Source organism: Lupinus angustifolius, chromosome LG18 (assembly GCF_001865875.1).
Source record: "Lupinus angustifolius cultivar Tanjil chromosome LG18, LupAngTanjil_v1.0, whole genome shotgun sequence".
NCBI lineage: Eukaryota > Viridiplantae > Streptophyta > Magnoliopsida > Fabales > Fabaceae > Lupinus > Lupinus angustifolius.
In genome coordinates, this window is record NC_032026.1 from 12,908,165 (window position 1) to 12,935,838 (window position 27,674).

The 27,674-nt window shown below is 32.3% G+C and overlaps 1 protein-coding gene across 1 annotated transcript; it reads right to left on the reverse strand.

The window, feature by feature from the left end:
* On the reverse strand, positions 16,200-17,069 carry LOC109332314 (uncharacterized protein At5g65660). The gene is made up of 2 exons (XM_019567258.1): positions 16,774-17,069; positions 16,200-16,600 (listed from the first exon to the last, which is right to left on the reverse strand). Exons 1-2 carry the CDS (start codon positions 17,014-17,016, stop codon positions 16,424-16,426), a joined length of 420 nt encoding a protein of 139 aa, XP_019422803.1. The 5' UTR covers positions 17,017-17,069; the 3' UTR covers positions 16,200-16,423.

Here is a 27,674-nt window from a genome sequence, read left to right on the forward strand (position 1 = left end):
TCTCGTTTCTAAGTTGGACCACAAAAGTGGAGAGATTATAGATAGAAAATTGACGTATTTTAGTATATATAAAAGTATGAGGTATAATTGTGGGACTCAAGGTTCACAATTGTACTAAAAAGCTATTCGTGTTTTTAATTTATGAGAAAATATAATAAATTATAAAATAATGTATGAGACTAAATAAGACAGAATAATTTATTTATTAAGTTTCTGGGTAAGTATTCTTGCAATCATGATTAAAGTCATTTAATACTTTTGTGGTATCATTTTTTATCTGATCACAAGAATAATCAAATTATCACCGTATATCTCATTCATCTTTTTATGTGTTTATTTCTCAAGATCTTTTTATGTTTTTATTTCTAAAGATCTTGGTAACACCATTTATAAACTTGTTGAAGCATTCTAGTGAGGTGCTCTATGTAATTTTCACGTAGTTGTCATTAATGTTAGCACTTGATCCATATTGAAAAATTCAAAGAGAACTAGTACACTTTTGAGATGCTAAAAGGTGTAGTACACAAATTGTATCACACTTGATCCAAAAATAAGAAGTAGAACACTAATGCTAAAAGGTCTGGTATATTCACCCTCCGTCACTACCCTAATCCATTGGCCCAAACGGATTTATTTCATAAACCCAACAATTCTAGCCTCATCTCTTAACCGTCACTCTCAAACCTCATCTCCAATGTTCCAAAGAGACCATAACCAATTTCGCCTACAAATATCTCAACAATTCAAAGTTGTCCTCCCGTTTTCTATCCAAATTATCATAAATGTGCATGATCTGGGACAGATTCTATGGACAGCAAATTGTGGTGGCTCATTATATAAGACAAATAAACTTTACATTAACAAAAGGGGAAATTACCTCTAACGGGGGATTATAATTTATTACTCTCGTCATTTATTATACAGCCTCCTTAAATATTTTTTTGATACTAAATCTCTTTGGTGCAAAATTAAACATGTTAGCTCTAACGTCCCTTGCTAATTAACATTTTTTTACCCAGAAACTGGTTGATAGACTGGTTTTGCAAAACCAATCTAAACAGGAATTCGAAGAGGAAGACACACTTCGGATGAATTGGATATATAGTGTAATAATTATACACGTAAATATAAAATTATACTCCGGTTGGATCATAGTCCAACTACAATTGAACTATTGAATTGTGAATTACTTCCTACACTGGCACAATTACTTGTTCGGTTATCAAGAAACTGAAAATGGGTAAATACTACCAATCAATAAAGTTTAGTTAAGATGTATTATGCACTGTGACAGTATAAGAGATCATCTTATATTATCAATGTACTGCATTTTTTAATATAAGTATTATAAATAAAATGGTAGATGATATACTAATTATAAATAAATTTTTACACCGATAATATATATATATATATCATATTCATTTTAACATATTTTATTTTGCATCACTCAATACATAAGGTAGCCCATGATAGTAGTTTGCATATTGAATCACTGAAAATTCATGATCAAATCATCTATTTTACGCCATGGAACTTAACTTCAGAAGATAACATAATATAAAACTCAACATTCCCTTAATGTTCCTGGTTGAAAAGACTATGTATTTTCATTATCAACACTAATCACCCCTGCATGAGAAAATATGTGTAATCTTTTAAACAAAAAATATGCAAATGTAATTAAGTAATAAAACATGTTATATTGTGGAGACAAATCAAAATAATATATGAGTCATTACATCTTTATTATTTTTGGTTCGTTACTATACAGTATAAGAGTGATTTAAACAATATCTCTTTAAAATTGTTGATGCATTTTGTAACAAAAATAAAAACGTTGATTTGTATATTATTTAGATTTGTCTTCACAATATACCATGTTTTGTTTAACTTAATCGCATTTATCATGTTTTTTTGTTTAAAAAATTACACTTATTTCGCATTGATCAATGAAAGCGGGTTTGTGTAAATGTTAAAAAGTGATAAATTATTTGTATAATTTGATTAAAATTAAGTGGATAATTTGGACTGCTTTATTAACTAGAGAAAAAATATTACAAAAGTAGGGTTTTACTAAGCTATAACTTCTAGAAGTCAAACTACTGTATATACATTTACCAATGAGTTTGGATCAATTAGCTATAGAAAAGGCTATTGGCTGTTATAATGAACTTCAATGCAGTCTTTGTTGTCCTCATTAGAACTACAAGCATTGCTGAAATTGGCTTGCAACTGTTAAACCTATTGATAGCATCTCTAGCTTCAGAACCCAAGGCAACTTTTGCAGCTTTAATAATGCATCCCTGTTCTGGATGCTGCTTCATTCACTTATTTTTCCAGTTATGGTCACCTGTGTCCGTTCAGAGGCTACTCTTCTATTAGCTTCTCTAAAGCACAATTCATGGATATATTTCTCATGCACTACCACTTCTTTACTTTCTTTAGTGCATGAGGACAAAATATGTAATGCACGAGCTACTAAATCTTGAATGAGTCTTCTTATGGCTTGAAGATGATGTCTCACTGCAATTTTGCGGGAAGCCTGAGTTTTCCTTAAACTGCTTTGGAGTAGAACCTAAGTTCAAACTACAATAAGGAGTGCATATCTCCTAAACAATATAAATCATAAAACTTATTTTTACATGTAACATTCTAATACTAGAGATGATCTGAACTTTTATCTTCATAAATTTACATTCTAGTACTGATGAGGATATGAGTCTCCATCTTCATAAGTTCGTATGAATATATGCACTTGATGATATAACCATACTATTACTATATTTTAGTTTAGAATCGCATTAATATACTGATTATATATTCTAAAAATATTATTTATTATATAAACCCCATATTATTAATAATGATTTCAATTAATTGACAAAAAAATAAATTATGTTCTTTAATTTTTTATCAAAATTTTATCCCTCAAACCTATGTCCTTTAACTTTTTAAATAACTATTTATAAATAAATAAAGTAATCACACAAAAAAGTAATATCAGTATCATATATTTAATTGGGAAATCTAATAGTCTAAATATACACTAATTCAAACAATTAGATTTTCCTAAAATTGATGGCTAGGATGTGAAGTAAGTTTAAAAACTTACTCTTGGAGTAAGTGAATCTCCTCCTTTATTTAATTATTTAATTTTATATTTTATCATTAATTTATTAATATAAAACAAGAATGAAAGTATGACTTTTTGTATACGTTCTATTGGTAGGATTATGGGTAATGAGCCACTCTAATTGGGCCTGGATGAATTGTAGTCCAAAAGAACTTGTAATTATTTTAACCACACACCAATCATAAAATCGGGCGACTCACACTATATCAGTATAAAGTATGTACATCGATTGCTTATCACATCGAAAAGGATGAACAAATTGCAAATAGTGAACCCCGCAGGCTCTACTGCTTATCACAATTCATTTCAGTAGAAATTTGAAGGTCGGAAAATCAGATGTTTATGTTTCTAAGGAATAAACATTACTCACTCCCTTATTTTATAAGTCTAGCTTTTTCGAAAAAATGCTATCCACTTAACTATTATTGGAGTGTACTATTGGTTTGGGTTCAACATGGTGCTTCCAACAGAAACAAGTAACCATTTCTTTACTCATATCGGACAAATCTGCAATGCACGGTGCAAGAAGATTTGAAGTATTATTTGGTTATCAATTTGATTTATCCCGTTGGCTATAAATTCAACTCTAAAGAACATTCTACTTACCAGTCACCACACTATTAACTTAAAAGAAAATTGAAGTTTGACTTCAGATTGAGGGGTCAATGATAACTATGTGCTAATTGGAATAATTACTCTTGGATATGTCTCAAGGCTTAGTTTTTAGTTCATTTATTTACTTTATTATGTAATTTTCTAATTCTTTGTAAATTCTATGTACTGTAAAATTTAGATAGCTCAGAAAAAACTATCATTCAAGTTAAATATAATATTAGTTACTCAATTATTAACTATATCATTACTCTCATGATTATGGAGAGAGAGAAAATATAATAGAGAGCTAAATTGAGAAGTATATAATAGTAAGAAAAAATACAATAATTTTATTAAATCCAAAAAAATCAATGATTTACTTGGACTACTTGTATAAAACACTCGGCTTCATTTGCTTTGCTTTATGTCTTAGTGTCACCACCCGTCTCAAATTAAGTTAAATTCAATTAAAGTGTCCCAATCATATAAATTAAAATCAAACGTTAATTTTATGGGTGTGAAGGACACATTAATTTCTCCATCTTATTCTATTGTTAAACTATATTATCTTATCTCCTAGCTACACCCACTATAATATATTCCTATGTTAAACCGTGGTAATAGTATAACATGCACCTGAGACTGACACTGCAGCTGCTCATTTAACTTTATTCTGTTCATTTGATTCCTCTGTTTTTTTCTTCCTTAAACCATTCCACCTTCATTTTAACGATTAACAAAGATGGAGTTAGTACCAATTAAAATACTAACCAGTAACAACTACTCATCACTTTCCTTAAACATATCCAACTGCCACTTTCCCTTTGCGAGCATTCAATTATTTTTTATAATCCAAAGAGAGTGGTTTAATATTCGCCGCCTTTGGTTGTTCTTTTTTCTTCAAATGATGATGATGAGGTAAAGAGAGAAAGGAAATTGGCATATAATAATGTCATGTTGGAAATAATATAATGAAAAGGGATACATAGCCAGTGGGATTGCACCATTGCATTATCAAATAAAGAAAGGAAGCGTAGTGAAATTTATATTCCATTTATATCCATATTTATATTATATAAAGAGTATGATTTGTACCTAACTTTTTCCAATAATTTTCCAACATGTAATAAGTACTCATCATGCCATAAGAAAGAGTAAACATGATATATTTCGTGCTAAAATTTGAAGTGCATGTCCACTCCATTATGATTCTCCAAAAGACTGAATGATATTATGCTTCTCGATCGATAAGGCTAAATGGAAACGCAGGGGCTCGTGTACTATTTTTTCGAATCATTTCTTTTGGAACTGAACAAAAGCCTCACCAAGTGAGTCAGTTCAATCTGTATATGTTATTTTTAGTGATTGATTAAAAGATCTAAAAATTTCATTTGGGATAACGCCATTTAAGATATGTATACTTATTTGAAAAATTGTTAGTTGATTTGGGTTTCAATTAATCAATAGTAACTCACCATATAATAAAAATAATTACTCCTTAATTTTACTTTACTTACTTTTTAAGTACATTGTACTATTTCTTAGAATTGGTAATGAGTGAGATCACTTATTATTGTTTTTTCTTCAATTTTTTATGTTAAAATTTTTCAGTGTTAATGATTGTTCCGCTCCTGTATCTTCCAAAAGGAAAAAAGATCTCTGAGAGCTCTTTCCTGACAATATAAGAGATCATTTATCAATACCTTTTTAACATAAAATTTTTTATGTTAAAATTTTAATGTTTGTACATTACAATCAATTATACATTATTTTTAAGATTTTTATATAAAATTTAAGCATTTTAATGATATTACAATACATGATTGATCAATAATGAAAAATGTGCACTTAGATTGCAAGATAAGTAAATCAAGTGATTACACCTTATTTTTCACATGAATGGAGATCACCTATCATTTTTTGTATGTTTTAATGGTGTCTCAACCCAAAATATTTTTTTATATTATTTGGTAGAATATGATTAACTTAGGGTATGAAAATATTAATTTTTTGAGACATGTAAACACAAAGCGTTTAATTAAACCAGTGTGATTCAGTAGAGTACAAAAGTTCCCTCCCCCAAGTAGGCAAGGACATTGTCAACAAACACTATTACAATTCAATTTATCCCATAGTAGTCGCAGTAATTTACACTTAGATAATTATTATATTAAATTCTATATTAATATAATCATTTTTATTAGTCTCAAGTACTGATTATAATACTCTGGTAATTAACTATTATGAATTTTTGGATGTTAATCTATCATTGTTTGCAAAAAGATCTTGAAAGATACACAGCTCTTCTTTCTACATTGTCCATTATAGAAATGAACGAGTGTCAAACAATGTCAACAATTCTTTCCTTTCATTCGTTTAGTTACTTGATGGAGAATTTCTCCATTTGAAATTCATAGATTAAACGCGGAAGTTCTTGTGACCATGATTTTGTTCTCATAACTTAATGTTTATGCTCATACATAAACCCAAATGGAACAACCATGGTCCAGACCAAATAAATCTCAAATGTGTTCATGATGAAGATGAAGAACATACCTTGTTGAGCCATTTCCAGAATCTCGAAGGTATGAGGGTGCGATAATCTTCCAGATGATAGAGCGCCTTATGGTTTTCCTTAGTTTCTCTTTAGAGAAGAATGAGAGAATGCCTTAGTTCTTGAGAGTGCCTTATGGTGAGAGTGAGATATGCCTTATGTTATCTTAGCCTTATGGATGAGTTGATAGTGTTATATCCCTATAGATAACACTATCATCATCCTACCTTATTATCCTCAACCTTTACACCTTGAAAACCCTGTTGCTCTAAAAATGGGGACCATAACCCATAAAAGTAACCCCATAGTGGTTACTACTTGAGTTGCAATAATTCTGATTCAGACTCTTCGTCAAATTAGAAAATGCACGAAAATATCTACACTTATTATTATTTCATGACACATATGCCCTTAGCCAACAAATTAATTAATTACTGAAGATCATTTTATATTTTGGCTTATCACATAATAGTCATAACACAATCACAAAATTATATTTGTGACCCATAAATTGTCAGAAATTCTAACAAAATTGACTACACTGTAGCATCCATCATTAAGGTAGCTACAAGAGAAGACAAAAAAGAATGTATCAATATTATATTCATAAAACAATATATTATGCACTAAGCTGTGAAGCATAACGTTACCCCAGCATGCACGCAAAGAAAAGAAGAGCACTGAGAAACCCCACTAACAAATGTTGAAGAAATGCAACGTTCCCTTGTGCTTTATTTGAGGGGTCGTGAACTCATAAGGGCCCTGAAGGGTCATCATCCGTATGTTATAAATCCTAGCCACTTATCAGTTATCACTGTATTTTTTTAATATAATATGTTTGAGAAAACTTTTTATACAAAATAAATACAGTTTAATTGATTTTAATTTTAAAATTTATTTAGTTAAAAACAAAACACATTACATATAATTTAAGATAATAAAATTACATATTAAATTAATTTATTATAAATATCACCATCATTATTGTTATTATTTAAGGTAAATAAATTAATAAGATGGGGTTTTGAGAGCCAATTGCAAATGACATTAAAATTTAGGGATTCAATTACAAATTTAAAGTTCAGGGGTTCAATTGAAAACGATTTTGAAGTTCAGGGACTCAATTTTATAAAATTTTAAGTTTATGTACATATTTAAATTTTCTCAAATAATTCAGGGGCCTAAAGGATAATTTAACATTCTTTAAATGATACTTTTTAAATAAAAAACTTCATAGAACAAACGTTTTTAAGCTTCTCCTAGATTATGTTTGTGAAACTTCTACTCGTAATGCCCAAAAATAACTAAACAAAATTAAGTTTCTTTAATTAGGGAGAGGCTGTGGATGATGGGGACATTGTGTACCTAGCTAGAATCTAGAGCACGATGTTCAAAATTAGGGTAGTGATGAGATGATGAAAAAGTGATATGTACTTGCAACAATTACAGAAGGGTACACATTTCAGCGACTTTACCAAACAAAACCAATGGCCCTCTATTTCTTTTTTATTTTGTATGAAAAAGTTTAAGGCAAGAAAGGTTTGTTTGGATAAATTATCAATTCAAAGAAGATTCTTTATATCCTCAATCAAAGGATCCTTGAATTACTACAAATAATGTTATTCCTATTTATGCCTAATTAATTTGTGTTTTTTTATATGCTTATTTTTTATGAAGTCAAAAAGTGAATAACAATAATGTAATATATATATTGTAAAAAATAAAGAAGATTCACGTGACGCTACAGTGAAATTAGGTCACGATAAGCCATTTTGGTTTGGGTCTCTATTGCAAAATAATTCTATGCGGGTCATCATTTCTCCAACAACCTCTCCCTTTAGTATCTTGAAAATTCATAAACAAGAGTTGACAACATTCCCCACTTGGTCATATTATTTTTACACGTCCAGGCCCCTAGTTTTTATGCTTTTTCTATCAATGAAGTGATGGGATAGTGAAATAAGTGCTGTATAATATCAAATTAGGGAAAGTCCAATATTAAAGAAGGTGGTGACATATGACTTAAAAAGAAATTTAATGGTGCATAGTTTAAAAGATTTTTAAATAAAAAATATAAATCTTAAATCAATTTGAACCTCTCATTCTAGTACTCAAGCTAATCTCTGCACATATAATATACATAGAAGGATTCATTGGGGTCTTCATGGAATCATTGACCTATAATTTTATGCTAAAGCTGTTAAATAATGACAATAAATTATCTCCTCATACTATAATTGAAGATAAGTTATCTTGCCGATTATTAAAATTATGATACGTCTTAATTTTTTAGATTTTAGAAATATTTTTATGGCAAATGATAAAATATGACACATATCATAATTTTAATGATTATAGAATATAAGTTATATCCTATGAGAAAATAAGTTATATCATAATAATATAATGAGATATTATATTCTCTTAATTAATATTTATACTTAGGGGCATGACTAATTAAGTTGCATTGGATGTATTTTGTAGTAATTCCAAATTTGGTTGGCTCGTTAAATTATTAGGTTGAGTTAGGTGAATTTTCTTAGCTTAATATATGCCATTTTGTAATTAAAACTTTAATATTCAAATAGATAAAATTCCATAAATTAACCTTCCATAATCGTATCAAGTGTCTTTAAAAGATAAACAAGCATAACATGTCTTAGAGTTTACATAAGTATGGAATAAACTTATAAACTAAACATCACATTAGTCAATTCGATTCACTATATCATTATTATATGAAGGCTGCATTTGCAGCAGGCCGTTTCTCATAGGGGTCTAAATTTTTTTGTTATATCTATTCAGTTATCTGTTTGATTATTATCTTTTAAATTCTAATAATGATTTTCTTATATTTTATATAACTATGTTGGTGATTAATTTACAGAATTAGTAGTTTATTTATGATTTCTTTTGACAATATTGTTGTTGTATATGCATTACTATTATTTTTTACAATTCCTCATTTTTTTGGATAATGTTACAAAATTTTATTGAAATTTAAAATAAATAAAAATAAATTGATATTATTTTTTATTTGAATTTTAGTGTTAAAGTTACACATCATTACAATTTTTATTGACTAGGTACCCCATTTTTTTTATTGCATTAGCCCAAAAAATGTTAGGATGGAACCTAATCGTTGTTAATTGACATGATCATTTACATTAATTGTTTTTTTGCCATGAAAGAGAATATCACCCTCTGCGCAAAGTAACTAATGATGAGAAATTAGACACACTAATAATGAAAACTCTAACAAAGTATATGCTGCACATAATATTTTCCCAACTTGCTAGAATATATGAGGAGTAATATCAAATAATGCAGTAACACACCATGAACACCGAAATTTTAACGTGGAAAACCTTCCCAATGTGAGAAAACCACGGGTACGGGTACAAGCTAGTCAATCAAGCTCCACTATAATCAAAATAAGAATAAAAGAGTGTCTCCAAAATACAGCATAAAACGTTTTCAACAATACGGTATACAACAAAGCAACAAGCTTGAAAAATGAGAGCAAGAAAAACCAGAAAAACAGTTCTTGTAACAACTCGTTTTCTACCACCTCGGACGTCGTATCGCCGAACCAACTGTTCAGAATGAAGTACTATAAGTTGTGAACCTTCTGTCCGATCCAATAGTGAATGAAGATGCAGTCGCAAATTTCCTAAGGCTGCTCGGAGTTCCTGCGGGTTGAGTTTTCTTATCTTCTCTCACACTTTTCAATTGCCTCTTTTTGCATAAATTGTCTTCACACCCTTGCCACATCTGACCTCTATCTATTAGATTAAGTGGGATAAGTGAGCATTTCCCAACTGGGTCTTTTTCCACATAAGAAGGGAACCCAAACCCAACATATCTCCTCGTCACAACTATGTGGAGAGAATCGTCAAACCGACAATCTCACAACAAGTTTCAAACTTCCACCTTGATAAGGCCTTAGTCATCATATCAACATCATTATTATATGTATGAACCTTAGCCAATTCCAACAACCTAGCATCCAAAATATCACATATCCAATGATACCTCACATCAATGTGTTTGGACCTAAAATGAAAAGTTGAATTCTTCCTAAGATGAATGACACTTTGACTATCACAAAATAACAAGTATTTGTCTTGGACAAAACCAAGCTCCTGCAAGAATTTATTCACTCAAAGCAACGAACTTTGTCTCAGTAGTGGACAATGCAACGCACTTTTGCAACCTAGATTGCCATGCCACAGCTCCTCCTGCAAACTTAATCAAGTAGCCTGAAGTGGAATTTCTGGAATCAATGTCTCCAGCCATATCAAAATCAGTATAGCCCACACGAGTAGGTTTATCACCTCCAAAACAAAGCCTCAAACTAGCAGTACCATAGAGATACCTCAAAATCCATTTCGCAACATTCCAATGCTCTCTACCTGAATTTGACAGAAATATTCTAACTGTATCAACAACATGTGTAATATCTGGTCTTGTAAACACCATTGCGTACATCAAACTGCCTACAACATATGCATAAGGAACTCATTGCATATGCTGTTTTTCAGCTTCATTTGAAGGACACTGTTTAATACTCAACTTAAAATTAGTAGCAAGAGGAGTGCTTATCGCCTTAGCATTTTCCATCTGGAACTTCTATAACACTCTCTTAATATAGTGTTCCTCTGACAGCCAAAGTTTCTTTTCTTGCTTATCTCGCATGATTCTTATACCAAGAATCTGCTTAGAAACTCCTATGTCTTTCATGGCAGATGACTTGCCTAGTTGTTCTTTAACCTGTCAATCATGGAAATATTTTCCCAACAATAAGCATGTCATCAACATACAATAGCAGGATGATAAAATCATCATCAACAAACTTTCTAATGAAAACACAATGATCAGAAGTAGTCTTCTTGTAGCCTTGTTCACATATAACAGACTCAAACTTCTTGCACCATTGCCGTGGAGCCTGCTTCAAATCATATAGACTCTTTTTCAGCCTACACACATAGTCTTCTTCCCCTTCAACATGAAAACCATCAGGTTGCATCATATAAATCTATTCCTTCAAATCGCCATGAAGGAAATCAGTTTTCACATCCATTTGCTCTACCTCCAAATCAAGAGTAGCAGCCAAACTCAATACAATTCTAATGGATGACATCTTTACTATGGGAGAAAAAATCTCACTGAAATCAACACCATTTCTCTGCCTGAAACCTTTAACCACCAATCTGGCTTTATACATTGGAGATGTAGAATTAATTTCTTGCTTCACCCTGTAAATCCACCTGTTTTCCAAAAATTTCTTCCATTTTGGCAATTTGACCAAATCAAAAGTGTGATTATAATGCAAGAACTTCATTTCCTCTTGCATTGCATCTAACCACTTCTTCTTTTCTTCATTCTCCATGGCCTCGTGATAATATTCAAGTTCTCCTCCATCTGTCACAACAACATAATCATCAGAAGGATACCTGGTAGATGGTTTCCTCTACTTATTAGACATCCGAAGTTGAACTTGAGGTTGTTCAAGAGCATCACCAAGATTCTCATGTTGTGACATCTCATGTTCATCTTCACCAATATCAATGGGAAAATCTAACTCATATCCCAACTGCTGATCACCAACATAATCATGTTACTCACTATTTTGAAAGTTATTTTCAACCGTATCCAAATCATGTACATGCGTCCAAAATGGATCAACATTAAACAATCTACTATCTTCCTCGGGTGTAGTCTTCTTCATCTTATCAATGTCTTCAATGGTTTGATCTTCCATGAACTTCACATCACGGCTTCTAACAACATTTTTCTCAACATGATCATACAACCTATATCCAAATTCATCTTCACCATAACCGATAAAGATGCATTGCCTTGTCTTCGCATCCAACTTGGACCTTTCATCATTTGGAACAAGCAAAAATGTCTTGCAACCGAAGGCTTGCAAATGATCATACCTGACATTCTTGCCAAGCCAAATCTTGTTTGGCACCTCAACATTCAAAGCAACTGTATGACTAAGATTAATAACATGCACTATCGTGTACAAAGCCTCACCCCAGAAATGTTTAGGTAATTTTGCTTCAGAAAGCATACACCTAACTCTTTCAACCAAAATCCTATTCATCTTCTCCTCTAAGCCATTAAGCTGAGGAGTCTTAGGATGAGTCTTTTCATGTCTAATACCTTGCTATTTACAATAAATATCAAACGATCCACAATACTCACCATTGTTGTCAGTACGAATGCATTTCAGCTTCTTTCTAGAATGTCTTTCAACCAAAACATGGAATTGTTTGAACTTTTCAAGCACTTGGTCCTTTATCTTCAAAGCATAGACCTAAAGCTTCCTTGAACAATTATCAATATAAGTAAAAATCCACCACCAAATGACTTTACCTTCAATAGACCACAAACATCAGAATGCACCAATTCAAGCAACTCTGACTTTCTTGAATAGGGATGCTTCTTAAAGGAACTCTGGTCTGCTTACCAGCCATACAATGAAATCATTTCTCCTACTCTGCACTCTTCAATCCTAGAAGTACATCTTTTTTAGCTAAACAATTCAGCCATTTTTCACTGATATGACTGAGTTTGTGGTGCCACAAAGAAGCTTCCATATCCATGACCTTTACACTTTCTTTAGCAACCAAAGCTTTTGTCCAATATAGTTTAAAAAATTTCTCCCCTTTGGTCACAACCAAGTTACCTCTAGTGAGTTTCCATTTTCTAGAACCAAAGTGATTATTATAACCACCATCATCAAGCATCTGCACAGAGATCAAATTGAAACGAACATCTGGAGCATGTTTAACTGCTTCCAGCAACAACTTGACTCATATGTTGGTATGCAAGCAAATGTCACCAATACCAACTACCTTTGACACACCATCATTACCCATCTTCAATACTCCAAAATCATCATAAGTGTAAGATGTGAAGAACTCCTTCCTCGGTGTAACATGAAATGTAGCACTACTATCAATTTTTCACATACTCTCATCTCATACAAGATTAACCAAATCACGGTCACGAAGAATAATAAGATCGTCACAAATGGCAGTAGTAACACGCTCATCATCACCATGATTCTTCTCGTTCTCCTTGCCCTTCTTGTCTTCGCTCTCTCTTTTTCCATTGAAAACAATTCTTCTGTATGTGACCTGCTTTGTGACAATAATGACACTCCACACTCGTGTATCTGGACTTGTACTTACTTCTTCTCTTTTCTCTATCACATTTTGGTTCCTTTCTATGACTTCTCCCCCTGTTTTCAGTGGCAAACACCTCAGAATGAGATGAAGTACCATGTGTCTTCCTTCTCATATCCTCATTAAGAATACTTCCCTTTGTACTCTCCAAAGAGACAATACCATCAAGGGCTGAATTTGTAATTGAAACTCGAAATGTTTCCCAAGAATCTGGTAGAGTATTCAGTAGCCATAGTCCCAACACTTCATCATCAAACTTGATATCAATTCCTGATAATTGATCAATGACCCTTTGAAAATCATTCAAGTGATCTGAAATAGAAGCTCCCTCCTTATACCTCAAATTCAACAAGTATAATTTATTATTCTCTCATTTAGAAGCATACAAGGATTCAATTTTCTTCCATAATGATTTTGCATTTTCCTTATTAGTAATGTGATCGTAGACATTGTCTTCTACATATTACCGAATGAAACCACAAACTTGTTGATGTTGAAAACTCCAATCCTCATCAGACTTGGACTCTGGCATCTTAGTAGCAAACACAAAAACATGCAAATTCTTCACAAATAATAAATCTTTCATTTTTTTTTCCACAAGTGATAGTTAGTGTCATTCAAACATATCATTCTATGTGTATTTGCCTCCATCATTCAAGCAAGTCAAATAACATCAAACCCTAAAGAGCTCTAATGTTACTCTGATGGAAAATTCAACACAATAACAATGAAAACTCTAACAGAGTATATGCAGCGCATAATAATTTCCACAACTTACTAGAATCTATGAGGAGCAATATCAAATAATGCAGTAACACACAAGGGACACCATAATTTTAACGTGGAAAACCTTCCCAATGTGAGAAGTAAAAACTACGGGCACAAGTCAGTCAATCAAGCTCCACTATAATCAAAATATGAATACAAGAATGTCTCCAAAATACAACACAAAATGTGCTTAACAATACGGCATACAACAGAGCAACAAGCTTGAAAATGAGAACAAGAAAAACCAGAAAAAAACTAGAAAAACAGTTGTTGTAATAGCTCGTTTTCTACCATCTCGGACGTCGTCTCACCGATCGAACCGTTTATAATGAAGTAATATAAGCTGTGAATCTTCTGTCCAAATTTCGGCCTGATCCAACGGTGAATGAAGACACAGTCGTGAATTTCCTACGACTGCTCGGAGTTCATGAGGGTAGAGTTTTCTTATCTTCTCTCACACTTTTCAATTGTCTCTTTTTGCATAAATTGGCTTCACACCCTTATCACATCTGACTCATATCTATTAGATTAAGTGAGACAAGTGGGTTTTGCCCAACTGGATCTTTATCCAATAGGAAGGGAGCTCAAACCCAACAATTAAACCCGAATTTAATTGCCAGAAAAATAATAGACAATTTTTATTGAAAAATAAAAATTATATACAAGTTAAAATTTGTATTTAAAAGATCATTAAATTATCTCTAGGAAGAATAATTTTTTCATTTACATGATTTTGAGGAATCACACTTCTTTCCGTGGAAAGGGAAGTTGTTACTCTTATTTTTCCTTTTAAAGATAAAAGTGCCAACTATATTATATTTAAAGGGTTAAAATGTTATATTATATTATTTATTCTGTTTGTTTTTGTGGTACTTTTCTATTCTGGAAAGATCTTCATCCAACTTTGACTTGTGTGGGATAATTTTTCCTATTTAACGTTGGATTCATGTATATACAAATTCGAAAACTATAAATGTGTGCAAATTTCCGAGATGGATAGATTCTTATGATGTTATCCACTAATATGATATTATTTTTGGGAAATTGAATTTGGGGTTACTTGCAAAACTTGTTAGAGTCGTTTTGATTTGAAGGACTCCCCCTCCATTCTTTTTAAAGCTTTATAAGACATGTACAGAAAATAATGATATTATTTATTAATGAAGAGATAAATATATATTTATTCACTTGTTTTTAATGATAAAAGTATAATATATTATAATTAAGGACAATCAGGTTTCTTTGATTATTAAGCTCCCCCTTCTAGTCTGTACTTGCTCCTACGGCTCCAATTATGAGTTGTACATGCGAATCAAGAACTTTACTTCTGAAAGTGAATTTTACTAACTAAGATAGAAAGAGTTAATAGGAATGTGTGTTAGGTACAATGAACCAAAATTTTAGACAACTTTAAAATAATTATTACAGTAAGAATTTTATAATCCGTTTTAAATGACTATTTTAATGATGTGGGCATGCCAAGGCACAATGCTTACGACGTTTGCTTCGATTTATCCATATGTTCATTTTGGAATAAAAAATTGTTCTTATTTGTTTATCATATGGTTAGAAGTTTAGAGTGTATTAATTGATATTTATCCCTATGTTTCAATTTATTTATCCATGGAGTATAAAAAAAGTAAAGCCCATTTCTTCAACCACTTGATTCTGTGTAAACAAGAAAAGACAATTGTAGTAGGCAGAATAGGATCTTGGGTTTCGGTTTAAGGAAAAGCTGAAGAAGAAATTTCAGTAAATAAAAACCGTTTTGGAGTTGCTTAAATTAATAGTTACATACATTGATGACCCAATGATCAAAATCTTATTTTGATTGATAAAGAGACACTTATTTATTAGGAAGAGTAATCATATAATTCAATAAAAATTAATTTAGGATACCTTTAATATTACCAACAACAACAAAAAAAAAATATAAGGACACATATGGAATCAAATGAAATGGTGTTGATAATCATAATCAATCTAGGATTAATTGGCTTGCTACCAACATATCCGCTCTTTTTTCTCCTTCTTTTCTTTCTTACCCTCTTATCTCTCATGAACAAATGATAATAAAAACATTAGTAAATGGCAACAAGAATATATATACCTATACACAGCTAATTCAATAATCAATAGTTGAGAAACTGATTTTAATTTGGTCGGTAATTAATACAAAGGCACTGGCATTCGCGGTGGTTTGGGCGCTGGCGGTGGTTTTTCCACGGTGACAATGATTCGCTCCGGCAGCGATGGCTGACACGGGCACGGCATCGCTATGAACTTAGGTACATCGTCACCTGGCATCAAAACCGGCATGCTTTGCCCCTTGTTTTGCTTCGATTCCTGTTCATTATCAGCAACAACATAACTACTTAATTAGTTCTTGTTTTAATTACTTTTAGTTTTAGCTAGTGTGAACATAGAAGAAAACGGAAGAGCGAAAATCACATAACAACCATGCTTTCTTGATATACATCAAATATGATTTTAGTTATTAAAAGAGATAATTTGTATACCGTGGAGTTGATATTAGAGTTGGGGGATGAGGATTGATGAGTGGGAGTGTGAGTGGTGTTGGATTGGGAAAGAGATGTTTGGAGTGAACGGAACTTTTCACGATGGTAGCAGCAAGAGAAGATGCCACTCAAGGTGAAGATGATGATTAAGAGAAGAGCAGTGCCTAAAGGGAACCCAAGGGATGGTCGAGATGTGTCCACGTTGCTGGTTGGAGGTGGAAGATCTTGCTCAGCCTCCATCATCCACACTACTTGAACAGAAGAACAAGCCTAAAGGAATGAAGTGGGTTGGTATATTGCGAGAATGGAAAGGGTGAGATAGCTAGATATATAGGGCACTTTAGAGAAGAGGAGAGTGTGAAGGTACGGTTTTGACCCTTGTGTCCTCCTATCACGGCCATTGGTACGGAAGTTGGTAGGGTCCCTTGCTTTCCTCACATTCTTATTGATTTTGGAACTGTTCATTCCACTCGATTGGGTTTTTGGATGAGATAAGTACTATAAAAGTAAAAATAAAAAAAATTAATGGGTAATACCTTCTTATCTTTCTATATATAATAGAATAATATATTTGTTATTAAAATCACAAGTAATATTTGTAACTTCATTATCCTTCTTTTTTCATAATAATATTTTCTCCTATTTTTTAGTGTTAATGATTATCCCTCACAGTAATTAATTTTTCAAGATGCAACACGAAATGTCTTCGCCATTCAAGTATAGAAGCTTATATATTATGAATCCCTAAGTTATAAAATTATAGTCTAAGAGTTAAGGATAAGGAGTTAAAAATAAAATAAATGTACATTAGAAATATAAATATGCTACTTCTTTACTTCTTGAAATAATAAAGTGGTGTTCTCTAATACAATTTTATTGTTTATGTACCTTATCCTCTGTTCTTAGGGCTAAATTTAACAATTCTTTACTTCTTTTCAAATTGCTAACGATAGCCTAAATGATATCAGGATTATGAATAAAACTAAGCCAGGAACCAGGATGCAATTTTCATCTATATACAAAATAATATAACAAACCAATAATAATAAAAAACAAAGAAGTAACAAAAAAATGAAGGGTGATGAGTAGGCACCGTCAAAATGGAAACACAATCTAGTATATCTGATGGATTGTAATGTAGAAATAAGTAGTTGCGGTTGAAAGTAACAGAAGACTATCACCATCTCAGTATTCATGCCGTGTGGACTTCAAATTGACATGGATCATCTGTCTCGAACAATGTCTCACTCTATGCATCAAGCCAATCAGAGTGCTATATTTTATCATTTTCTTGTTTTTAAAAATATTTTTTTATTCATGTTAACATGTGATTGATTTTGAATAGGAAATTGGACATGGTTGAGAACAAATGATCCCCATCCGACTAAAATACTTACAACCTCCTTGAAGAAACACAACTCCAAAGCATTCCTATTAATTTTATATTAACACTTGATACAGCTAGTGTGGACTTCATTAAGATTAAGCCATTAGATACATAATTTCACATATTCATCAATGCACATTTTAAGATAAGCCCATACCAACTCTAGCTTCTGCAATTAATTATAAGCATTCAGGTATTGCACATAATCAGTTTGAGTAGTCAATTGCTATTGCTTAGATTCAACTTACCAATCAAAATTTTGCTTGAATGAAAAGAAAGTTTACCGAACAAAGACCACATGAAGACCATTTTCACCCTGACTATCACACATAGTACAGGTACCAACTGAACCAAGTGGTGCAGCAATTAAGGAAATGTAATTAGCAATTATTCTTACCAAACAAGATCAGTACACAGGGGAATCCAAGAGGTAGAAAGAAGTTCTTTCTCTAGAGTGTCTCTCACCATAGTACCTCTTCATTGTTGAAGAAACAAATACCACCCAACAATAAACAAAAGACAATATGTAACGATATTTTGTCATTTTATTTATCATGAAATTATATTTTAGTCATTGAAAACATAAGTAAAAACGTTTGACTCTCAATTATCTCTCACCCTCGTATTCAGACATGTTTATTAGACCCTAACTTATTTAAGTAGCCAAACTCGTTTCTAATTTCCAGAAAATAATACCACAATATATATTGGTTTTATTCGATTAGCACATTTTCCCCTGAAAATTATTAATATCCCAACTCATGCTAGTTGTTTGTACAAGGTACAAACCCTTGACACTTTATTTTTGAACGAGGATAAAATTCCTACATAAGACCAAATTCCAGATGATCAATCTTAAGAAAACTAAGAGATACAAGTAACTAGGCCGTACAAGTAACTAGGCCGTACAAGTGACACTACCGGGATGAGTAGGATATGAACTTCCCCGCTTATGCAGTTTGGTTTGATCATAATTAAGTCTGAATATGATTGGACTTCATCAGGTGTGAAGTCGGGTTCAGGTTTAAAAGTTAGACCCGAACAATATTTAAGGTCGAATAAGAGACATGTTTAACTCAACCCAATCATGTTTATATATTTGTTTATTCAATTTTGTGTAGAGTAATGACATATTTTTAGCCTAAAATATCATTAATTTTGTATATATATATATATATTATTTCATATATCAAATTACATATACATAATAATAAATAATATAGAATTTTTATTATAAAAAATGCATGCATTATATATAATCAAATCTAAGATCAGGTTCAAGTTTAAAAATTAGCATAATCAACATTTTGAGTCGGATTATAGCTTTAGGTCTATAATTAGGTTTTGGTCTAAAGCTAAGTTTACATCTTAAACCGTGTTCAAGTTAAGAAATAATAATTCGAAAAACAGTTAGGATAAGAGTTAACTCTTGTCAACCCAGCCCAATCCACCTCATAAGCATCCCTAAGTGCCACAATTACACTTAACAACTTTCTACAAATATTCTAATAGCTATAGCAATTATTAAACAACTATCTATATAACATTACTTAGAATCTTCTCTATTAAGATGCGAGTACATCACAAATAATATGAAAAATATGAAGATGTGACACTTTTATCCTTTAAATATAATTATATAACATATTTATTCTTTATTTTAAGTGTCAAAATAAGAATTTGTCTATTCATTACTAGATAGGATCATGGTTTACATATCCTACACTTTTCTCAAAATTGTCCTAATAATCTTTTTTTAATTTTATTTCTCCGCTCAACATCCTATTACCACCCTTAATACAATTTTGAAGAAAGTTATATTTTTAGTAACTATATCTTTTAGGTTAGTAATATATTATTTTAACTTTTGACCAAGTGCAAAGTATTTCATCCCTATGCTAGAATATTAAAACAATAGTGCTTAAAATAATTATTTAATAATGTTTTTGAGACACTTTTTATGTGAGCGCAATAGAATATAAGATTATATTCAACAACGCTTTTTTAAAGCACAATAGAAAATAGACATTTAATAATGCTCACCGAATTGTGAGCACCATTAAATGTTTACTTTCTAAACAAGACAATGTCTCTCTTAGACATTCTATCAAACACATGCAAAATGTCCAAGTCCACCACATTTACAATAGATTTGTTAAATCACCAACGACTCCGACTACATTCAACCTTAACATAATACAATATTATCAAATAACATATGAGTAATTATCTTACGCAAATTGTTCATTCTTTCTCCTCCAATGTGCAAGTCCTTATAGAGTGTTCAGATGCAAATACAAATAAAAAATGACATCTCTAAACAAGTTGAAAAATGTATAAAAAAGAAATACAAAATTAGCAGCAATTGAGAAAGAACATTTATCATCACACTCAAACTTTGTGTTCTAAATTAGCGAACCACAGCCAAAAACCTAGAACATCATAATTGTGTCACTTCATAACAAATAAAGATCACACTATTATTTAAATATTTCCACCAAATTGATCATAAATAAACTAATTATTTAAAAAAGATAACGATTCAAATGCGTCAAAGACTTGTTATTTAAGGTGTAAATGCAAGCATCTAGACTGAATCAAAAAGAAATAAATGAGTTAAAATAAGATAGTGATTTACCTTATGCTTGAAGAGAGAAACCAAAAACCGGTAACTTGCTTGAAAAGAGAAACTAAATACAAAAGAGAAAAAAATGTAACTCATAGAGAAGAAGAAGGGTATGAGAAATAATAAAATGAATGATATGTGTCTTATTCTGTATGAGAATCTTGATAAAGCGGAAGCCATGAGAGAATAAGATCTTTTGGAGAAAATTATCTTTTGCATTGAATTGAAAAGAGTTATTCATGACTCTTTTATACAAGAGTTTCTAAAAGAGGAAAAATAGAAAAACTGCCTAACAACTTTAACTACCTACCTAACCAGAAAAGGATATTGGGCCATTTACAATAAGAAGGCCCAAATAACTAAAGCTTAATGAAGGAAGCCACTTTGGCTTAGACACAACAGGCAAAACACGATCAAGGCAAGAAGCTAGACATATTGCTGATATGAATTTAACACCTCCCCTCAAGTTGGACTGTGGATATCTATAAGTCCTAACTTGGAAATGGAACTATTGGATGAAGTAGAATGCATAGGCTTTGTGAAGACATCTGCCAACTGTTGAGAAGAAGATATTGGAAGCAAGTGAATGAGACCTTTCTTGATTTTTTCAAGAACCACATGGCAATCGATCTCTATGTGTTTAGTACGCTCATGAAAAACTGGATTGTGAGCCAAATAGATTGATGATCTATTATCACAATAAACAAGAGTAGGAGTGGTGAGAGGAATGTGTAAATCAGTGAATAAGTATTGTAACTGTTGGATTTCACATACAAGGCTGCCAAGAGCCCTATATTCAGCCTCGGAGGAGGAACGACTCACTGTGTTTTGCTTCTTTGTTTTCCAAGAAATGAGGGGCCAAAAGGTGTCTTGGCAGGTTTAGAACCAAGACAGTCAGAGTCTTCTAATAAGGATAAGGTATATTTTCTCTGGTTCATGTGTATGCCTTCTGTTGTTCTGACTATTTCCAGGCCCAAGAAGTAACGAAGGTTGCCCAAGTCCTTGATCTGAAAAGCTTTATGAAGGACTAATTTGACTTGTTAGATCTGGTTGTAATCATTGCCTGCCAATATGAGGTCATCCACATACACAAGTATTATTGTGAAGGATGTCGAAGGCCCTTTAGTAAATAATGCTTGGTCTGCTTTTGAGTGTGAGAATCCGAGGGAGAGGAGTTTGTTGGATAGCGTGGTGTGCCACTCTCTACTGGCCTATTTTAGGCCATATAGTGATTTCTGTAGTTTACATACCAAGTTAGTTTGAGGGGGAGATAAACCAGGCGGTGGAACCAGTTGCTCCAAAAACCATATGGTGAAAGGCATTGTTGATGTCCAATTGCTCCAAAAACCAGGATTTGGTAGCAGCTAGAGCAAGAACCACTCTAACAGTGGTTATTTTCACCACTGGAGATAAAGTATCAAAGTAGTTGATGCCTTCCATTTGTGTGTAGCCCTTGGCCACAAGTCTAGCTTTATGCCTTTCAAGAGATCCATCAGCATGAAATTTGGTTTTGTAGACCCATTTAGAACCTATAGGATGTTTGTCTTGTGGGAGAGGGACAAGAGACCAGGTGTCATTGAAAGTCAGAGCTTGGAGTTACTTGTTAATTGCTTCTTGCTAGCAGGGAATTTTGGATGCTTGAGTGTAAGACTTGGGTTCTTGATTGGTAGTGATTGATAGGCAGAAGGATTTATATGAAGCAGAACAATTCCTGTAAGAAACAACAGAAGATAAGGGATAAGTAGTACGTGAAGATGAATTGGTGTTGTTGTTAGATGTTATGGCTAGGTCACAGTGATAATCTTGAAGGTGAGAGGGGGATCTCCTTGGTCGGAGGGATTGTCTTGTGGTTGGAAAGTTGAGGGTGGTGGGCTGAGATGGTGGTTCAGGGTTGGTAGGTAGGGGAACTAAGACATCATGATCTGTCATTGGAGGAGTGTATGATGGTAAAGGGATGGACAAGGGAGCAGTGTCGGGAACGGTGAGGGTATTAGCATCTGATTTGAGAAAAAGGAAGTGATCCTCATAAAATATGACATCCATGGAAAGGAACATGTCACGAGAGTTTAAGTCATATAAAAGATAGCCTTTGGTGCCATCTTTATAGCCAAGAAAAACAGATTTTCTGGCTCTATGGTCAAATTTTGTCCTATGTGCAGTGATGGTGTTGGCAAAGGCTAAGCAACCAAATACTCTAAGGTGGAATAAAATAGGCAATTCAGAGAACAAACATTGAAAGGGGCTCTGGTTTTTAAGGAGAGGACTTGGCAGCCTATTAATAATATGAATTGCATGTTGAATAGCAAAATTCCATAGTTTGGTAGGTAAATGAGATTGAAAATATAATGCTCTGGCGACATTTAAAATGTGTTGGTGTTTCCTCTCAACTATACCATTTTGTTGAGGGGTTTCCGCACATGTTCTTTGATGGATGATTCCCTTTGAAGCAAGGAAGTCATGCATCAAAAATTCAATATTATTATCAGTTCTCAAGAACTTGAGTTTGATATTGAATTGTGTTTCAATGTAGGCCAAAAAATTAATCAAATGTAATCTGGTTTTAGCCTTGATTTTCATGAAAATAATCCAAGTGAATCTAGTGTGATCATCCACTGAGGTGAGAAAGTATATGTGCCCAAACATTGATAGGGTAGAATAAGGTCCTCATATGTCTGCATGTAAGAGGGTACATGGCTTAGTGGTATGTGTTGTGCTAAGGGAAAAGGGCAATTTTCTCTGTTTTGCAATATGACAAACATCACAAGGAGATTAATCTTGATTATATAGAGGTAGGGAGTTATAGTGTTTACAAAGTAAAGCTAATACAGATTGTGATACATGTCCTAATCTTTTATGCCATAGGGAATACTGTACAGGTTTATTTACATACTATGAATATTAAAACTAGTATGTATAGTAGGTGTAGTAAACTCAAGATCCAGCACATAAAGACCTTGTACCAATCTAGTTTAACCAATCATATTTTTGGAAAGGTTCTGCACAATAACACATTGATTTAGAGAGAAAAATAAGATGGCACTGCAAGATAGCAATCAGTTTATGTACATAAATTAAATTGACATGTAAATTGGGAACAAAAAGCACATTATGTAAAACTAGATTGTTAGTTAGTATAATAGTGCCAGATATGTTTGTGTAGACTCTATCACCATTAGGCAGGGTGATATGTATGGAATTAATGAGTCTTTGTGTGTTGAATTTATTCAGATCATGTGATATGTGATCTGTGGCTCCTGTATCAAGGAGCCATTTTGGATTAAAGATACCTAGAGGAGTGGCATTGATAACATAATTCACAGCATGGTTTGGATTCTGGTTTAGCAGATTAAGAATGCCTTCAAATTGTTCATCAGTGAAGGTCATGGAGGAAGCTTGAGTATCCTTATTTGGTTGGCTGAAGGAGCAGGTGTTGTTGTCTTCATGATCAAGGGAAAACCGACAGTGTGGTTAGCCATTCTACCAAGTCTATTGGATTGACACCTTGGACGGTAACCATGCTTAAGAAAGCATGTTTCTATAGTGTGGTTAATTCTTTCATAGAATGTGTAAAATTTATTTCCCTGACCTCATCCTGAGTTATTAAATCTTGCCTCTGAAGTTTGACCCTCCTTTTCCTCTAATGTTGTATGGTACATTGGTATTATTCCTTGGAGATATTAAGGCTGATTGTTGGTCCTGATGTGAATTTACATTTAGGATTTTGGTGTCTATTTCAATGGTGGAGCCTATAGAGTTGCCCAAGTGTCTTTCTTGTTGCATTATGAGGGAAAAGGTTTTGCTAAAATTTGGGAGTGGTTCAATCAGCATTATCTGTGATTTTACATGAACATATTGCTCATTCAAACCATTTAGAAACCGAATTGTGTAATCTTACTATCTATAGGTTTTGAAAGACTCAACAAGGCCACATGAACAAGTTTTAGGACATTTGCATTCTCTAATAGGTCTATAGCTCTCTATTTCGTTCCATAGGGTCCTTAATTCAGTGTAAAATTCAGAAATATCACAATTACCTTGACTAAGATGATAAAATTCCTCAACTAGTTGAGCAATTCTGAATATGTCGGTTTGAGAGAATCTTTCTTGTAAGTCTTTACATACATCACTAGCATCATTCATCCATAATATGGATTTCACAATTGGTTCTTCAACTAAATGCTGGATCCATGACAATACTATGGTATTGCATCTTTTCCAAGATCCGTGAAGAGGGTCATTAGGAGGTGGTTGGGGTATGCCCCTGGAAATGAAGTCAAGTTTATTCTTGGATTCCAAAGCTATCTTCATGCTTCGAGACCAAGATTGGTAGTTCTTTCCATTCAGCAATGGAGTGACAAGAACTAGTGCTGGATTTTGTTGGAGTGAAGAAAGTAAGGATTAACGTGAGGATCAAAGGAGTTGGCCTGGTTTGCCATGGTTGAAGAGATGGAAGGAGAAGAGAAAGGGAGAAGAAAGAGATGAATGAGAGCCTTAACTTTGATACCATCTTGATAAAGCGGAAGCCATGAGAGAATAAGATCTTTTGGAGAAACTTATCTTTTGCATTGAATTGAAAAGAGTTATCCATTACTCTTTTATACAAGAGTTTCTAAAAGAGGAAAAACAGAAAAATTGCCTAACAACTTTAACTACCTATCGAACCAGAAAAGGATAGTGGGCCATTTACAATAAGAATGGCCAAATAACTAAAGCTTAATGAAGGAAGCCACTTTGGCTTAGACACAACAGGCAAAACACGATCAAGGCAAGAAGCTAGGCATATTGCTGATATGAATTTAGCAGTTTTGTTTTTAAATTTGAAAAAAATATCGTTCATTAAATCAAGCGTTTAACAGCGCTCATGGAAAAAGTACGGTTAAATATATAAATGTATGACTTTTAATGGCACTTGATTTAGTGAGCGCTCTAACAACTTTTTTGCTTTAGTGAAAGTTGTTAAATGTATTACTTTTAACAACGCTCATTGAAGCAGAGGCCGTTAAATGTGTGATAAATAATAGTGTTTCACTAAGTGTTGTTAAATCTTTGACTCATACATTCAAAATGTTTCTTGAAACAAACACCGTTAAATGTATATTCACATATCACATTTAACAATGCTTATTTCACTTAGTGTTGTTAACTTTTTTCTGCTTTACATTTAACAACATTCAACACACGGGCGTTGTTGAATGAGTTTGATTAAATATGAGGTGTAGTGCCAATTAATATATTTTCATCTATTTATATTCTTGTGATTTATGGTTAGTATGTTTTCTTTTTCCCCTGCTGTGAGCAAGTGACAAATTTGCATTCTTGCTTGTTGTTTTTTCTCTCACTGATAAACTACACTCAAGTTGGTGCTTTCTTTCACTGTATCAGCTCATCACAGAAAGAAGAGACATTGTACTGCGTGTGCAAGTTGCAGTTAATTGATCACCTTAATCATCACACATGTAACTTTATGGTTAAAAAAACACATATGGGACTAGAAAGTCAGCAAACTTTGCCAACATCACAATAACTTAATTAAAACAATAAAACATATCTACTCATTGATGTCTGTTTAGGGTTGATTGGGTTCATGGTATTGGAATAAGGAATGAGCCGTGTGGAATCGAAGCTTTATATTATGTGCCAAAGGGTGTATATACATATGTGATAGAGTTAGATTCCTCTCCAGTAGTAACTTGTAAGAAAATACACTAAAAAATAAAAAAAAACAATAATATTTATGACTTTTAGTTTTCATTGTAGTTATAATTTTGGCCTTAAAAGTATACTATAAAATACAACTTGCCTAACGGAGAGAAGTCTTACTCTATGCGATAATAACTTAATTAATGACTCCATATATATGTATGGCTTGAAGCATATTAAGATATTAAACCTCACCATGCGCCTAAATTAATGTACTACTCTTTTAACTTGACTTTTATCCGAGGATAAATTCGATTGGTATTACCACTTCGGAAAGAGAATTTATTTATCTTATAACTCTATTACTTCCATGGGTACTCAAATGACATCATTAAATTATCTTGTGGGCATCAAATACTAGACATGCTTAAAGTTTATATTCTATCAAAAAATTTTCGAACACTCATTTTTTGTCCAGTCTTGAAAAAGCTCAACATTTTTAAATAAAATAATAGAATTCCAAAAATTATTTTTTAAAACAATAAAACTAATCAATGTTGTTAAAGTTCCTAAATCTAAGGGATTATGTTAACTAAAATTCAAATATGATAATAAACTTATTATGTTAAAGTTCATACATCTAAGTGATTTTGTTAATCAAAATTCAAAGTTAAATTAACTTAACTCACAAAAAATAATTTTTCAGAAATAAATAAAATATGCGACAAAAGCTAGTTCTAGAAACTCATACATTTATCTCTAAACAAAAAAATTAATAAAATGAATTTATTTTATTATTTTCAAAATTATGATATTAATAAAAAATAATTAAAACTATTTTTATGGTTTTTTATAATTATTTTCGGATTAATTAAAAATAAATAAAATATACTAACAAACTAATTTGAATTTAAAAATGAGATAACAAAACAAATAGTAAAATGTGGGTAAAGGTGTCTTGTTAGGATTCCTAATGTGAAGTAATCAAATGAAAAGTTGAATAACTTAATTTTAAGGATTAAGTGATTAAAATTTTGAAATAAAAAGAGTTTAGGTTAAACAAAAAATTATACTAAAACACTCGAAAATACACACAAAAAAACACGGAAAGTGTGACAATGTGAGAGAGGAAGGTTTCAAATAATCCAATGTAGTCATGAGTATAACTGCAACGTGCACTCGCCGCCACGTTGCACAACACCAATAGGATCTGCATACTTTATCCATCATCACATTAACTTTGTAACC